This window comes from Vulpes vulpes, chromosome 10 (assembly GCF_048418805.1).
Source record: "Vulpes vulpes isolate BD-2025 chromosome 10, VulVul3, whole genome shotgun sequence".
Taxonomy (NCBI): domain Eukaryota; kingdom Metazoa; phylum Chordata; class Mammalia; order Carnivora; family Canidae; genus Vulpes; species Vulpes vulpes.
Genome location: NC_132789.1, coordinates 9,627,976 through 9,643,936, shown reverse-complemented (window position 1 = coordinate 9,643,936; position 15,961 = coordinate 9,627,976). Strand labels below are relative to the sequence as shown.

General features: G+C 41.2%; 1 protein-coding gene across 7 annotated transcripts in view; it reads left to right on the top strand.

Annotated features, from left to right (window-relative positions):
• Nucleotides 1-15,961, top strand: part of TMEM116 (transmembrane protein 116) — a 117,984-nt gene that overhangs the window by 89,075 nt on the left and 12,948 nt on the right. For 3 of the 7 annotated variants that reach the window (XM_072725160.1, XM_072725157.1, XM_072725154.1), the window contains exons 9-13: nucleotides 1,825-1,969; nucleotides 2,534-2,607; nucleotides 3,366-3,594; nucleotides 4,335-4,380; nucleotides 5,601-5,749. In XM_072725160.1, the coding sequence (XP_072581261.1) occupies nucleotides 1,825-1,969; nucleotides 2,534-2,607; nucleotides 3,366-3,594; nucleotides 4,335-4,380; nucleotides 5,601-5,607 (501 nt within the window). In that variant the 3' untranslated portion in view covers nucleotides 5,608-5,749. Of the gene's footprint in view, nucleotides 1-1,824; nucleotides 1,970-2,533; nucleotides 2,608-3,365; nucleotides 4,014-4,334; nucleotides 4,381-5,600; nucleotides 5,750-15,961 lie in introns of those variants that run through there. The other 4 variants (XM_072725158.1, XM_072725156.1, XM_072725159.1 and 1 more) reach the window with 2 other exon arrangements.

The following is a 15,961-nucleotide window of genomic DNA, read 5'->3' as shown; positions in this document are numbered from 1 at the left end:
CATAAATGCATAGCACAAAATCAGCACACGAGTGAATATGCCTTTTTATTTGCCATATCTACTTTTCAGTGTCATTTTCTCCTCTCTTCGCATGCTAGTTCAAGTATTACAAACTGCCTGCAGACCAGATTTATCCCACAGATATGTTTTGTTTTGCTGGCACAGCTGGCACATGTGTACCAAATAAATTTATGGAGTATTTCCTTTGACAACTTAAAAATAAGTTATAGAGATAGCTTGGCTCAAATCAGCATCTTTGTAAAGAGGGTGAAATGAATAGTTTATATTAGGATGGTTTTGATGTTCTACTGAATGACAAGAGAGGCAGGTATCTCAGAGCCTCACCTGGTGATTCTTGTTTGCCTCTTTATTTTTTTTAAGATTTTATTTATTTATTCACAAGAAACACAGAGAGAGATAGAGGCAGAGACACAGGCAGAGGGAGAAGCTGGCCTCATGCAGAGAGCCTGATGTGGGACTTGATCCTGGATCTCCAGGATCACACCCTGGGCTGAAGGCGGCACTGAACCACCGAGCCACCAGGGCTGTCCCTTGTTTGCCTCTTTAAATAACCCAAGCTTCGGGTGCCTGGATGGCTCATTTGGTTAAGTGTCTGCCTTCAGCTCAGGTCATGATCTCAGGGTCCTAGGATCAAGCCCCAGAGTTGGACTCCTGGCTCAGCAAGGAGTCTGCTTCTCCCTCTCCCTCAGCACCCCCTCCCTGCTCATGCTCCCATGCTCTTTCTCTCTCAAATAAATAAAATCTTAAAAAAAAAATAAATAACTCAAGCTTCAGTGGGCATTTAGAATCAGAACTGCTTCTACTAGACATAAATATTCCCAAATAAGTAAAAGCCTCCTTTTGATTTCTATGTATGTAGGGAAAGGAAATTACATGGCTAAATTTAATTAAATAATTGGCTTATTAACTTAGAAAATGGGTCTAGATTATTAGGGAAAATTTTAGACTTGTTACCAAGATTTGTACCAAGATTATTGCCTAATTTATTCCCCATAAAAAGTTTGTTGGACTTCTGAACTGATTTATATATTTTTTTCATTAACTTAACCTTGTTTGAATAGCCCCCAAATGGAAGGGGAAAACTATCTATTTTCCACCTAAGGTCAAAAAGAGACTTCTTAAAACTTCTTTTGCTTAGAGTTGAGAATTTAAGCTCAGCCATGGTGCTAAAGTGTTTCTTTAAAGAATTTTTTTTAAGATTGATTGATTGATTGATTGATTGATTGATTTATGATAGACATAGAGAGAGAGAGAGAGAGAGAGAGAGAGAGAGGCAGAGACACAGGAGGAGGGAGAAGCAGGCTCCATGCCGGGAGCCCGATGCGGGACTCGATCCCAGGACTCTAGGATCACGCCCTGGGCCAAAGGCAGGCGCTAAACCGCTGAGCCACCCAGAGATCCCCTAAAGTGTTTCTTTTAAGGGTATTAAGCACAGAATACTTTCTAACACAATCTCTAGCAAAGTGTTTTTAAAAAGGGTCTGGTTAGATCTTAGCTTTGACTTCCCATACATTCTGTGATTAGCCTCACTTAGGAAACAAAAGCCTGAGAGTTGATGTAAAGTTTATGTATTGAACATGGTAACCACAGGTTTGGCTATCTGTCCATTTCCCTTGGGCAAGCAAAAAGTTGACTCTGAAGATTATTTTCTTTCAGAAAAAGCCAGTCTTTGATGGCAAAGACAGGAGAATGAATTTTTCTGCTCTCAGATCCTGAGAGAAGTGATCCCTCTACAACAATAGGAAGCTAGAGCTGGGAAGGCCAAGCCTTAGGCAAACTACTCACTGCTGTACCCATGTTTAGGTCTTACTTATCCAAGCCCAGACTCTGTATAAGAAGTTTGTAAAATCAACTGGCTTCCTGGGGAGTGAACAGTGGGCAGTGATTCATATTGTGGAGCAGCGGGTTCGCTTCTACCCAGTGGCTTTCTTTTGCTGCTGGGGTCCAGGTAGGTATCTTAAGGGAAAGAGCCAGGTAATGATGAGGGCACCTACTGGGTTCAGATCAAGCAAAATGGTCTCACCAAGAAAGATGACTGCAATTTATAAAATTCCTGTCCAGCTGTAAAATCTATATTGGTCCCACTTTCTTCTTTTTCTTCCTGTGTTTTAGACATTAAGGTAATTGGACATGAAATGAAACCTAAGAGAGGAAACATCCTGATAGAACTCAGAGGTATTAACACCTGTCCTTTGTACTACACAAAGTGTAGTGAGGATCAGATAATGCTTATGAAAGAGCTTGATAAATTCTGAAATGCTAAGAAGTGCAACTTATCTTCCCATAGTATGTCTTATCATCATTGCTACACTAATAACCTGCAAAGTTTAGTCAATGAGGAATAGAAGTTGTAGACCGAAGGCCCAGTGGTTTATGTAACTGATTAATCTCATTCTTAGTCTTTATTATGCCTATAGCTTTATTTCTCCCAGTATGTAGGCATGTATACTCGGGAATTTTATGCTCAAACAGGTGCGGCTGGCAAGAAGATTTATACTTTGTGTTTTCACAGTTGTCATTCTGATGATCATAAAGCTAACTAAGCCACAGGACATGAAGCTTCACATGGCCCTCTGTGTTCTCCAGGTAACACCTTCAACATCTTTTCTCACACCCTCTTATCCTGTTCTCTTATACTGCCATTATGCAGTAAGCACAGTTTTTTCCCTTAGCATATTTATTTCTGTGTTGCAAAAGAGAAAATGTATTATTTATATTCAGTTATGAAGAATGTGAAATTTTCCTCACAGATGAAGCAGATACTTTTTGTGAAAGTGCTGCCATGCATTCCAGAGCATATGTATCTCTAGTTAACTTCATCTTATTGGTGTTATTTTTAGGGATGGGTAACAAAAAGACAAGATCTACCAGATAATGTTTTTTATGAAACACTGATAGTGATGATTTTCTCCCATTCAGGATGAATTGAATGGGATAAATTAGCTATTCTAGGTAAACAGGGAGAGAGGAATACAGAAATAGAATGATTCTCACTTTACCTCTTTCATCAGACTTAAGGTTTTTTTTTGGTTATCTGACTATACTGATTGGGCATTGTTCTCAAGCCTCGCCTGGAAAATGGCAGTAATAAGGAAGAGCATTGAAACCAGTTCGTTTCCCTTATGTATATGCTAAGAAATATGACCAGGTCTCAGTCATCCATAACAAGGTACAGTGTGAAGAGTAAGTTCAGGAAGAGCTAGACAAATATAAAAAACTGACACCAGATCTTGATGTTTGAGATATAGGAGATATAACAATGCTTTATAAATAAGGGGAATGGGTACTATTCCCTTGATCTTTGAAAATCTGAAGGATGGGTTCCATCACTTCATCTCCTCCAGGCTCTAACAGCATCATCCCAGGGTCTGCTCAACTGTGGAGTATATGGCTGGACCCAGTACAAGTTCTACCAACTAAAGCAAAAGGCTCGGCGTGATGCAGACACTCAAACACCATTATTATGCTCACAGAAGAGATTCTATAGCAGGGGCCTAGATACAATGGAGTCTACTCTTACTTTTGCTACTAGCCCTCCACCATCCTTTGAAACTGTAATACTGGAACATCCAGGTACTGGAATTACTCCACACTAATGGACTGAGAAGAGTGTTGGGGAATAACATCTCAAGTCTTTTCCAACCATGCCTTAAACTATGGAAGTGAAAGAGGATGTAGTGCTGTGGTTAGTAGCTTTTCTTCTTGATTTGAGCAGGGTCTCTCTGTTATTCTCAGATTCACTAGTGATTCTTAAAAGTCTTTGTTCAGGGAGGTGAAGTCACTGTCCTTCTAAGAGATAGACTCCTGTCACCTCAGTGAATACTAGATTTGTTTAAATCTCTTCTAGATAAGTTCCAGGTTATTATTTATATGTGCCATTTCCAGGTTCTCTACTCCATGGTTGTGAGGTAAGTAGGATGGCACACAGTCATATTTTGCCAGTATTGTTATTCCCTTTGAGGTTGGATAAATAAAGTCTTAGGTTTCTGTTCTTTGATGAGTTTTTGAAACTCAGAAGAAAGTAGAACAGTAACTACCAAAAAACTGTTGGTGGGATCCTCAGGCACACCCTAGTCTCTTATTTGTTCAGTACTGTTCTAAGTCTTGACAGTAGGGACTATCTGCTCTAGGAAATTAAGGCCGATCTTGTGAAGTTACAGGGGATAATAATATTTATAAGAAATCAGGATTAAAAGAAATTTTAGGTATCAAAAACTCTCACCTCTCATTTATAAGCAGAAATCTAAAGGTAGGTTTCATAGTGCCTGGATATAGAATTAGGTTGGACCATATGAAATTACCATTTTTTGTAGGTGAAAATGGCCTAATACCGTCAATTTTACATGGTTTAACCTACTGGTAAGTGCTCAATATATATTTATAGCATAAATGAATGAATAAGTGAATGAATGGCTAGTAAGTAGAATTTGAACCTTTTGGGAAAGAAAAGATTCTCAGACTGCAGAGCCTCATTCAACAGTAGAACTGTCTAATCCATTTCTTCTTCTCCTCCTCCTTTTAAAAAGATTTTATTTATTTATTTGAGAGAGAGTGAGAGCAGGGAGTGGAGCAGAGGGAGAAGGACCAGAAGACTTTGCACTGAGCATGGAGCTTGACACAGGACTCGATACCAGCACCCTGAGATCATGACCTGAGCTGAAACCAAGAGTCAGACACTTAACCAGCTGAGCCACCCAGGTACCCCTTTCCTTCTTTAATCAAACAACAAGTGATGTTTGTCCTCTCCAGTTAAGTTATGAACAAAGCCATGAGATGCCTGGGTGGCTCAGTGGTTGAGCATCTGCGTTTGGCTCAGGACGTAATCCTGGAGTCCGGGATTGAGTCCCACATCGGGCTCCCTGTGAGGAGCCTGCTTCTCCCTCTGCCTATGCCTCCGCCTCTCTCTGTGTGTCTCTCATGAATAAATAAATCTAAAAAAGAAAAGTTACGAACAAAGCCAATCTGCTGAGGCCAGAGCAATAGATACTATGATGCAAAAATGAAGAGGAAAGCCAAGTAGACAAAGTGACTGGAATGAGAATCATCTAAAACACCTGGAGCTAGTAATGAGATACTTCTCATCTGACATACTCCTTTGATCTAAGGAAAAACCCTTAAGATTAGAGCAGATTGACAGAATAGATTACAATGGATGCTCTGAATCATAAGTTCCAGGGATCATTTTGAAGGAACTCTCTGTAGAAATGTTAGGGTGCTCAGTAATAGCTCTTTAAGTTCAAGGTCATAAACTTCAGCCTTACTATGGAGGATGCACTCTCCTTGTTATGTCAAGATCACATCTTGAGGCCTCTCATTGCCCCGTATCTCTGGAAACCTGATTTTTGGATGGCACAGAACAAGAAAGATTGCTTCATATAAGGAGCTGCTTTAAGTTCTTTTAATTTAAAATGAATAATTATTCAACATTTGGAGAGACAGATGGAAAAAAGGAAGAATTCCTGTTTCCCTAGAACTTGAGGGACACCAGAGCTACAGAGTCCAGTCCAATTCTTAAACATTTCTTTTAGTGGGGTGCCTGGGTGGCTCAGTTGGGCGTCTGACTCTTGATTTCTGCTCAGGTCATGATCTCCACATGGAGGAATTGAGCCCTACATCAAGCTTCATGCTCAGTGAGGAGTCTGCTTCCCCCTCTCCCTCTACGCTTTCTTTCTCTCTCTCCCTTTCCCTCTCTCTCAAATAAATAAACTAAATCTTTAAAAAAAAAAAAGTCCTTTTAGTGTGACTTCATATTCAGCTTTATTACCAGAAAGAAGGCGATAATCAAATGTTTGTCAGGTTTGTTAATCTTGCTTTGATGAATTTTTTGCAGTGACACTGCTGTTAGATCTTCAGTGGATGTAAGTAAACAAAAAGATAATAGCAATGAAAAATAGTAAAAGGCTAGGCAAGATCCAGATTAGGATTATTAGCTTTTTGTCATACTGAGAGTCAGAGGGAACATGTAGAGTTGGGCCACTATTCAAACTGTCCCTATAACCCTTTGATTCACATGTAGGAGGGGTATAGATGTAGACACAGTGACATTCTTAAAATTTTTGTGAATACCCCTCCATGACATTTGTCCAGGTTGTAGTCATAGCGGAGTGGAGTGGTATCTAAGCAGGTTTGATTAATATGGATCTTCTGTAGACCACGTCGGGTACCATCCTTCATCTTCTTCTCATCATTTCTGTCTATGGCTTTACAAAACTCTGCACTCCAATACTACATGTCCTACATGGGGAACTGGGTAAGCATTTGATGTTTTTCAGTTCAGTCAACAGCCTTTTTTCACATTTTGTGTCTTTGGCCTTGCACTTACTAAAGATGTTAGTCATCCCTTTAGATTGACTGCCACAGTTTCCAAACCTGCCCCCTTTGGTATTCTATGTAATGATACCAGCTTTCCAGGTAACCTTTGTGCCCTTTCCAAAAATTTTAACACACTGATGCTTCAGCATCAGCCCTGGTAACAGTAACCTTGTTCTTTGTAAGGAGTGCCATCTTGCTTGTAGATATCTGTCTGGCATCACCTGGAGATGCCATTACAGTGTTCACAGGTCACACTCATCTACTCTGAGGCAGCAGGTTTAGAAATTTTCAGGTTTTGTAGAAGGATCCCAGATGTACAATCTGAACCTTTCTTCAGCTGGCATGAGGGCAGACAATAGTGATCCTTTTAATATTCAAGGACACTCACAATCACAAGGCACTCACAATCACATTCTTTTCCTTTCCTAGTGTCTTTTTTTTCCCCTTTACAATATGACTTTCCAAGGGAGTGCCAGAGCTCAGGTTTGTTAAAAGGTAGTCTCTGTGCTTATGCAATTGCTAGTGGAAGTAGTCAGAGCTACAATTGCTGAAGTCCATTTTGACAGTAAGAAATTCATGCATAGGACAAAGGTTCTGGCAATAGTGTCATTGCCAGAACCTATCTGCCAGTAGGTCACATAGTCATGCTTTGTTCCCAAGTTTTGGCCAAGCTCATAAGCCATAAAAGCTGCGAAATGTGGTATCTTTTCATGACAGAAAGATTCAACACTGGTTGAATTCTTAGCAGTACAGATACCATTAAGAAATGCATGACTCTGACTCTGGTACTTCCCAAGATTTTGACTAATGATCATATGAGCAACATTATGCTTCACCCTTCTCAAAAGATGCCAGTCTCTCTAGCAGTTAAAATTTTGAAGTATTTCTTGCAAATTCAGGAAGATTTTCACTAAGTTTCTCTCTGTCCATATCTTCAACCCAATAAGTAATATTGTCACACTTAATTCCTTCATGTACCTGTTAACAGGAATATCCATTTCCATCTGTTTGTCTTGGTGACATTATTATTCTACATTTGGAACTGCAAATTGTCAACCACAATAAACATTGCTGCATACTTGGAGAGTGCCACATAAGGTTGTTGAAACCGAGGAGGGTTCTATTTTGCTCTGAAATTGTGAAGTGATTAAGAACTCCTCTTGTTTATCTCCACTCACTGTACAAGACTAACCAGATTTTAAAGATATGATGAAAAATATATGCCCAAAATTCTTTGAAGTGTATTTAGACTTGATGCCAAAGACAGTGTCCTGTAAAGTCAGGACTCCCTTTGTAGCCCTGAGCAAGTGCTGATAGTCAAAAGAGAAAGCAAGTCACCCCTGAACATACAGTTGTCCTGAATAAAAGGCATGTCCAACCCCGTATCCCATTTTGATGTGTATAAACTGGGAATTTCTTGATAAATAATCCTTTCTTTTGCTTCAATTTAACAATAGGCCATTTTCCTTGTATGAGCAGGATATAGGACACTTTTTCTGCTTTTTCTTCCAGTCCTTTGAATATTATCAAGTTGCTAGGGATGCCTATTTTATAATAAAGAGATTTTCATTTGTAATGCATTCCTTGAAGAATATTTACTATTAGCAATAAAATTATATGCAACTCAGTATAGGAAGGGCTCATTCTCGGGATCCCTGGGTGGCGCAGCGGTTTGGCGCCTGCCTTTGGCCCAGGGCGCGATCCTGGAGACCCGGGATCGAATCCCACATCGGGCTCCGGGTGCATGGAGCCTGCTTCTCCCTCTGCCTGTGTCTCTGCCTCTCTCTCTATCTCTCTGTGACTATCATAAATAAATAAAAATTTAAAAAAAATTAAAAAAAAAAAAGGAAGGGCTCATTCTCAAATGCCCCATTCAGGAATTCCTGGAAGAAAAATCATGCTAAACCTTACTTGTGACCATTTGATTTCATAGAAGGAAGGGCAGAAGGGAGGCAAAGTAACTAGGGTTGTCATTGTCATGGCCCCAGTTGAAACAACTGATAGTCTTGCACCCATGTCTCAGTTGCCTTCCCTGAGATCCAAATCTTTGCCAGTGACACAGTTGTTTACTAAAGCTCAAAGCTTTGCTGCCTGTTGCAAGGATAGCTGCTTCTACCTGAGAATTATATGATATCTGTCGTTTGACTGTGGTTCTTTCTACTCTTCTCAGAGTGTCCTTACTTTGCAAACTTCATCAAAGCACAACAGTGTTAGTGCCTCTTAACTGAGTTCCTGCTGTCTTCATAGAGGAGTATACCAAGGAGAGGAAACTTTCATAGGTCCTGCCAGTACTATGACTCAGGATGAGGCCCCAAGAAGAGAAAAAGGTATAACTTTCTTCCTTTAGTCCCAGTCCTCATGGAAGTCTTCCCCTCCTGTCATTCATTGTTCTTTTGAGTCATTGAAATTAAAGGTTTCCAGAGAAGGGGTTTGTGGATCTCTGTGTAGGTCACATTTTGTATCATTCCTACTCTGTACCACTCAGCCCTTTTCAAACCTCCAGTCCCTTTTTCTTTTTTTTTTTTCTTTGTTATTCCCGGTATGTTTATTGTCTTATTCCTAGAATACATGTAAAGTATTAGAATAACTAACCCATGTCTCTGTTATTTTTTCTCATCAGCCTAGTTGTATGAGGTCAAAATAATGTTTTCTCACATTATTTGGGTTAGTACTTCTCTATCTAGACCTACTCAGTATGATATTATTCATTTCGAATACAGTTAAGTTTGTATGTTACTGTTCATATTTCATTTTGGGTTTCCCCCTGCATTTTAGATGATGATGATGACTTTGAGGGCTTGTGAAATATTACCATGGTTCTAAAACTCAGTAGTATACCAAAAAATATGCAGAGTACACCTCCTTGAGCCTTTAATCTGCTTCCATGACCTACTTCTTTCTACCAAGTTCCCAACCACCAATCTTAATAGTACTTAGTTTATTTTTCCTGTATTTCTTTCTGCACAAATTAGCAAATACATGTATATTTTCTTGTATCCTCTCCTCTCTTCCCTTCCTTCCTTCCTTCCTTCTTTCTTTCCTTCCTTCCTTCTTTCCTTTCTTTCTTTTTTTTTCTTTTTAAAGATTCTGAGAGAGAGAGAGAGACAGAGAGACAGAGGGCATGAGAGAGAGAGAATGAACACAAGCCAGGGGAAAGGGCAGAGGGAGAGGGAGAAGCAGAGAGGAGAAGGTCTGTGGGGAGCCTGATGCAGGGCTTGTTCCCAGGACCCTGGGATCATGACCTGAGCCAAAGGCAGACACTTAGCCAACTGAGCCCATATCCTCCCTTTCTTATATAAATGTAGCATAAATTTTTGCATTTTCTTCTTTAAACTTAAAGATACATCCTGTAAATCATCCCATAGCAGGTCAATGAGATCTTCCTCATTCTCTGTCTTTTTTACAGCTGCATAGTATTCCTTTTTTTTTTCTTTTTTTTTTTTAATTAATTTTTATTGGTGTTCAGTTTACCAACATACAGAAAAACACCCAGTGCTCATCCCGTCAAGTGTCCACCTCAGTGCCCGTCACCCATTCCCCTCCAACACCCGCCCTCCTCCCCCTCCACCACCCCTAGTTCGTTTCCCCGAGTTAGGAGTCTTTATGTTCTGTCTCCCTTCCTGATATTTCCCAACATTTCTTCTCCCTTCCTTTATATTCCCTTTCACTATTATTCATATTCCCCAAATGAATGAGAACATACACTGTTTGTCCTTCTCCGACTGACTTATTTCACTCAGCATAATACCCTCCAGTTCCATCCACGTTGAAGCAAATGGTGGGTATTTGTCGTTTCTAATTGCTGAGTAATATTCCATTGTATACATAAACCACATCTTCTTTATCCATTCATCTTTCGATGGACACCGAGGCTCCTTCCACAGTTTGGCTATTGTGGCCATTGCTGATAGAAACATCGGGGTGCAGGTGTCCCGACATTTCATTGCATCTGAATCTTTGGGGTAAATCCCCAACAGTGCAATTGCTGGGTCGTAGGGCAGGTCTATTTTTAACTCTTTGAGGAACCTCCACACAGTTTTCCAGAGTGGCTGCACCAGTTCACATTCCCACCAACAGTGTAAGAGGGTTCCCTTTTCTCCGCATCCTCTCCAACATTTGTTGTTTCCTGCCTTGTTAATTTTCCCCATTCTCACTGGTGTGAGGTGGTATCTCATTGTGGTTTTGATTTGTATTTCCCTGATGGCAAGTGATGCAGAGCATTTTCTCATGTGCTTGTTGGCCATGTCCATGTCTTCCTCTGTGAGATTTCTCTTCATGTCTTTTGCCCATTTCATGATTGGATTGTTTGTTTCTTTGGTGTTGAGTTTAATAAGTTCTTTATAGATTTTGGAAACTAGCCCTTTATCTGATACGTCATTTGCAAATCTCTTCTCCCATTCTGTAGGTTGTCTTTTAGTTTTGTTGACTGTATCCTTTGCTGTGCAAAAGCTTCTTATCTTGATGAAGTCCCAATAGTTCATTTTTGCTTTTGTTTCTTTTGCCTTTGTGGATGTATCTTGCAAGAAATTACTGTGGCCAAGTTCAAAAAGGGTGTTGCCTGTGTTCTCCTCTAGGATTTTGATGGACTCTTGTCTCACATTTAGATCTCTCATCCATTTTGAGTTTATCTTTGTGTATGGTGAAAGAGAGTGGTCCAGTTTCATTCTTCTGCATGTGGATGTCCAATTTTCCCAGCACCATTTATTGAAGAGACTGTCTTTCTTCCAATGGATAGTCTTTCCTCCTTTATCGAATATTAGATGACCATACATTTCAGGGTCCATTTCTGGGTTCTCTATTCTGTTCCATTGATCTATGTGTCTGTTTTTGTGCCAGTACCACACTGTCTTGATGACCACAGCTTTGTAGTACAACCTGAAATCTGGCATTGTGATGCCCCCAGCTATGGTTTTCTTTTTTAAAATTCCCCTGGCTATACGGGGTCTTTTCTGATTCCACACAAATCTTAAAATAATTTGTTCTAACTCTCTGAAGAAAGTCCATGGTATTTTGATAGGGATTGCATTAAACGTGTAAATTGCCCTGGGTAACATTGACATTTTTACAATATTAATTCTGCCAATCCATGAGCATGGAATATTTTTCCATCTCTTTGTGTCTTCCTCAATTTCTTTCAGAAGTGTTCTATAGTTTTTAGGGTATAGATCTTTTACCTCTTTGGTTAGGTTTATTCCTAGGTATCTTATGCTTTTGGGTGCAATTGTAAATGGGATTGAGTCCTTAATTTCTCTTTCTTCAGTCTCATTGTTAGTGTATAGAAATGCCATTGATTTCTGGGCATTGATTTTGTATCCTGCCACGCTACCAAATTGCTGTATGAGTTCTAGCAATCTTGGGGTGGAGGCTTTTGGGTTTTCTAGGTAGAGTATCATGTCATCGGCGAAGAGGGAGAGTTTGACTTCTTCTTTGCCAATTTGAATGCCTTTAATGTCTTTTTGTTGTCTGATTGCTGAGGCGAGGACTTCCAGAACTATGTTGAACAGCAGTGGTGAGAGTGGACATCCCTGTCTTGTTCCTGATCTTAGGGGAAAGGCTCCCAGTGCTTCCCCATTGAGAATGATATTTGCTGTGGGCTTTTCGTAGATGGCTTTTAAGATGTCGAGGAAAGTTCCCTCTATCCCAACACTCTGAAGGGTTTTGATCAGGAATGGATGCTGTATTTTGTCAAATGCTTTCTCTGCATCTAATGAGAGGATCATATGGTTCTTGGTTTTTCTCTTGCTGATATGATGAATCACATTGATGGTTTTACGAGTGTTGAACCAGCCTTGTGTCCCAGGGATAAATCCTACTTGGTCATGGTGAATAATTTTCTTAATGTGTTGTTGGATCCTATTGGCTAGTATCTTGTTGAGAATTTTTGCATCCATGTTCATCAGGGATATTGGTCTGTAATTCTCCTTTTTGGTGGGGTCTTTGTCTGGTTTCGGAATTAAGGTGATGCTGGCCTCGTAGAACGAATTTGGAAGTACTCCATCTCTTTCTATCTTTCCAAACAGCTTTAGTAGAATAGGTATGATTTCTTCTTTAAACGTTTGATAGAATTCCCCTGGGAAGCCATCTGGCCCTGGACTCGTGTCTTGGGAGGTTTTTGATGACTGCTTCAATTTCCTCCCTGGTTATTGGCCTGTTCAGGTTTTCTATTTCTTCCTGCTCCAGTTTTGGTAGTCTGTGGCTTTCCAGGAATGCGTCCATTTCTTCTAGATTTCCTAATTTATTGGCGTACAGCTGTTCATAATATGTTTTTAAAATCGTTTGTATTTCCTTGGTGTTGGTAGTGATCTCTCCTTTCTCATTCATGATTTTATTAATTTGAGTCTTCTCTCTCTTCTTTTTAATAAGGTTGGCTAATGGTTTATCTATCTTATTAATTCTTTCAAAGAACCAACTCCTGGTTCTGTTGATCTGTTCCACAGTTCTTTTGGTCTCGATATCATTGAGTTCTGCTCGAATTTTAATTAACTGTCTTCTGCTGGGGGTGGGGTCTATTTGTTGCTTTTTCTCTAGTTCCTTTATGTGTAAGGTAAGCTTTTGAATTTGAGATCTTTCCAGTTTTTGAATGGATGCTTGTATTGCGATGTATTTCCCCCTCAGTACTGCTTTTGCTGCATCCCAAAGATTTTGAACGGTTGTATCTTCATTCTCATTAGTTTCCATGAACCTTTTTAATTCTTCCTTAATTTCCTGGTTGACCTTTTCATCTTTTAGCAGGATGGTCCTTAACCTCCACGTGTTTGTGGTCCTTCCATACTTCTTGTCGTGATTAAGTTCTAATTTCAAGGCATTATGGTCTGAGAATATACAGGGGACTATCCCGATCTTTTGGTATCGGTTCAGACCCGATTTGTGACCCAGTATGTGGTCTATTCTGGAGAAAGTTCCATGTGCACTTGAGAAGAATGTGTATTCAGTTGAGCTTGGATGTAAAGTTCTGTAGATATCTGTGAAATCCATCTGGTCCAGTGTATCATTTAAAGCTTTCGTTTCTTTGGAGATGTTGTGCTTAGAAGACCTATCCAGGGTAGAAAGAGCTAGATTGAAGTCACCAAGTATAAGTGTATTATTATCAAGGTATTTCTTCAGTTTGGTTATTAATTGGTTTAAATATTTGGCAGCTCCCACATTCGGGGCATATATATTGAGGATTGTTAAGTCCTCTTGTTGGATAGATCCTTTGAGTATGAGATAGTGTCCCTCTTCATCTCTCACTATAGTCTTTGGGGTAAATTTTAATTTATCTGATATAAGGATGGCAACCCCTGCTTTCTTTTGAGGACCATTTGAATGGTAAATGGTTCTCCAACCTCTTATTTTCAGGTTGTAGGTGTCCTTCTGTCTAAAATGAGTCTCTTGTAGACAGCAAATAGATGGGTCCTGCTTTTTTATCCAGTCTGAAACCCTGCGCCTTTTGATGGGGTCATTAAGCCCGTTCACATTCAGAGTTACTACTGATAGATATGAGTTTAGTGTCATCATATCTATTCAGTCCTTGTTTTTGTGGATTGTTCCACTGAACTTCTTCTTAAAGGGGAATTTTAAGAGTCCCCCTTAAAATTTCTTGCAGTGCTGGTTTGGAGGTTACATATTCTTTCAGTTGCTGTCTGTCTTGGAAGCTCTTTATCTCTCCTTCCATTTTGAATGAAAGCCTTGCTGGATAAAGTATTCTTGGTTGCATGTTCTTTTCATTTAGGACCCTGAATATATCCTGCCAGCCCTTTCTGGCCTGCCAGGTCTCTGTGGAGAGGTCTGCTGTTACCCTAATATTCCTCCCCATAAAAGTCAGGGACTTTTTTTCTCTTGCTGCTTTAAGGATTTTCTCCTTATCTTTGGAATTTGCAAGCTTCACTATTAAATGTCGAGGTGTTGAACGGTTTTTGTTGATTTTAGGGGGGGATCTCTCTATTTCCTGGATCTGAATGCCTGTTTCCCTTCCCAGATTCGGAAAGTTTTCAGCTATGATTTGTTCAAATACATATTCTGGCCCTCTGTCCCTTTTGGCGCCCTCAGGAACCCCAATTAAACGTAGGTTTTTCTTCCTCAGGCTGTCATTTATTTCCCTTAATCTATCCTCATGGTCTTTTAATTGCTTGTCTCTTTTTTCCTCAGTTTCCCTCTTTGCCATCAACTTGTCTTCTATGTCACTCACTCGTTCTTCCACCTCGTTAACCCTCGTCGTTAGGACTTCTAGCTTGGATTGCATCTCATTTAATTGATTTTTAATTTCTGTCTGATTGGATCTAAATTCTGCAGTCATGAAGTCTCTTGAGTCCTTTATGGTTTTTTCTAGAGCCACCAGTAGCTGTAAAATAGTGCTTCTGAATTGGCTTTCTGACATTGAATTGTAATCCATATTTTGTAACTCTGTGGGAGAGTGGGCTGTTTCTGATTCTTTTTTTTGAGGTGAGGTTTTCCTTCTAGTCATTTTGCTCAGTGCAGAGTGGCCAAAAACAAGTTGTATTGGGAAAAGGAGAAAAAGAGAGAGAAGGAAAGAAAAGAGAAAAAGAAAAAAGAGAAAGAGGAAAAAAAAAGGGGGGGAAAGAGAAGAAAAAGAAAGAAAAAGAAAGAAAGGAGATAAAAGAAAAAAAAGGGGGGGTGGGGCGGGGTAAGCAATCAGAAATCAAGAAGAAAGAAAGAAAAAAAAAAAGCACAAAACAAAACAAACAAATAAAAAAAAAACACAAAAAAAAAACCAAAAACAAAAACAAAAAAAACCAAAAGCAAAAACCACGGGGAGTATCTTCCGATTCTGTATACTTTAAGTCCCTTGACTTCCCTTGGAACTGGTCCGTCTCGCTGGTCTTCTGGGGGAGGGGCCTGCTGTGCTGACTCTCAGGTGTTAGCACTTGGGGGAGCTGCTCTGCCCCTGCCTGGTGCAGGGCTCAGTGGGGGTTGTTCACCCCGTGAGGCCCCAGGAGGAAGCCACAGTGGCGGGGGCAGCTCTGGGACCCTGGGGTCAGCTCCCGCAGTAGCTCCGGGTCTCTCCGGCTGCAGGGCCTGGGGGCTCCCGGGCGGGGCCGCTGATCTGCTCAGTTCCAGGCAGGAGCGCCCTTGCTGTCCTGGGCCCTCCCGGCCTCTGCCTGTCCCGGGGGAGGCCGGATCCTGGGCTGTGTCCCGGCGCCCTATGCTCCGGGGCCTGCGCTGTTGGATTCGCGCTCCCGCCCCGTAGCCCCCTCCGCGGAGCTGCCGCCCGAGCCCCTCCGAGCTGTTCCCGGAGCCGCGCAGCCCCCTCCGCGGAGCCGCCGCCCGAGCCCCTCCGAGCTGCTCCGGGTCCCGCCGAGCGCTGCAGCCCTTAGGGAGCTCGGTGCACTCTCGGGGGCGCAGTTCCTCTGTTACTGTCCCCGGGAGCCCGAGGGCATCCCCGCCTTTCTGGGGATCCTGCTCCAATTCCCCGGGAGGCCTTTCCGCGGGGAAGGTCGGTGCAGCTCCTGCTCCTCCGGGACGGGGCTCTCCTGTCCTGGGGACACTCGCCCCGGCCTCAACCCGGCTCCTCGCGGGGCCCCTCCCCCTTGGAGGCCTTTTGTGTCTTTATTTCTTTTTCCCCGTCTTCCTACCTTGATAGAAGCGCGAACTCTTCTCACTGTAGCGTTCCAGCTGGTCTCTCTTTAAA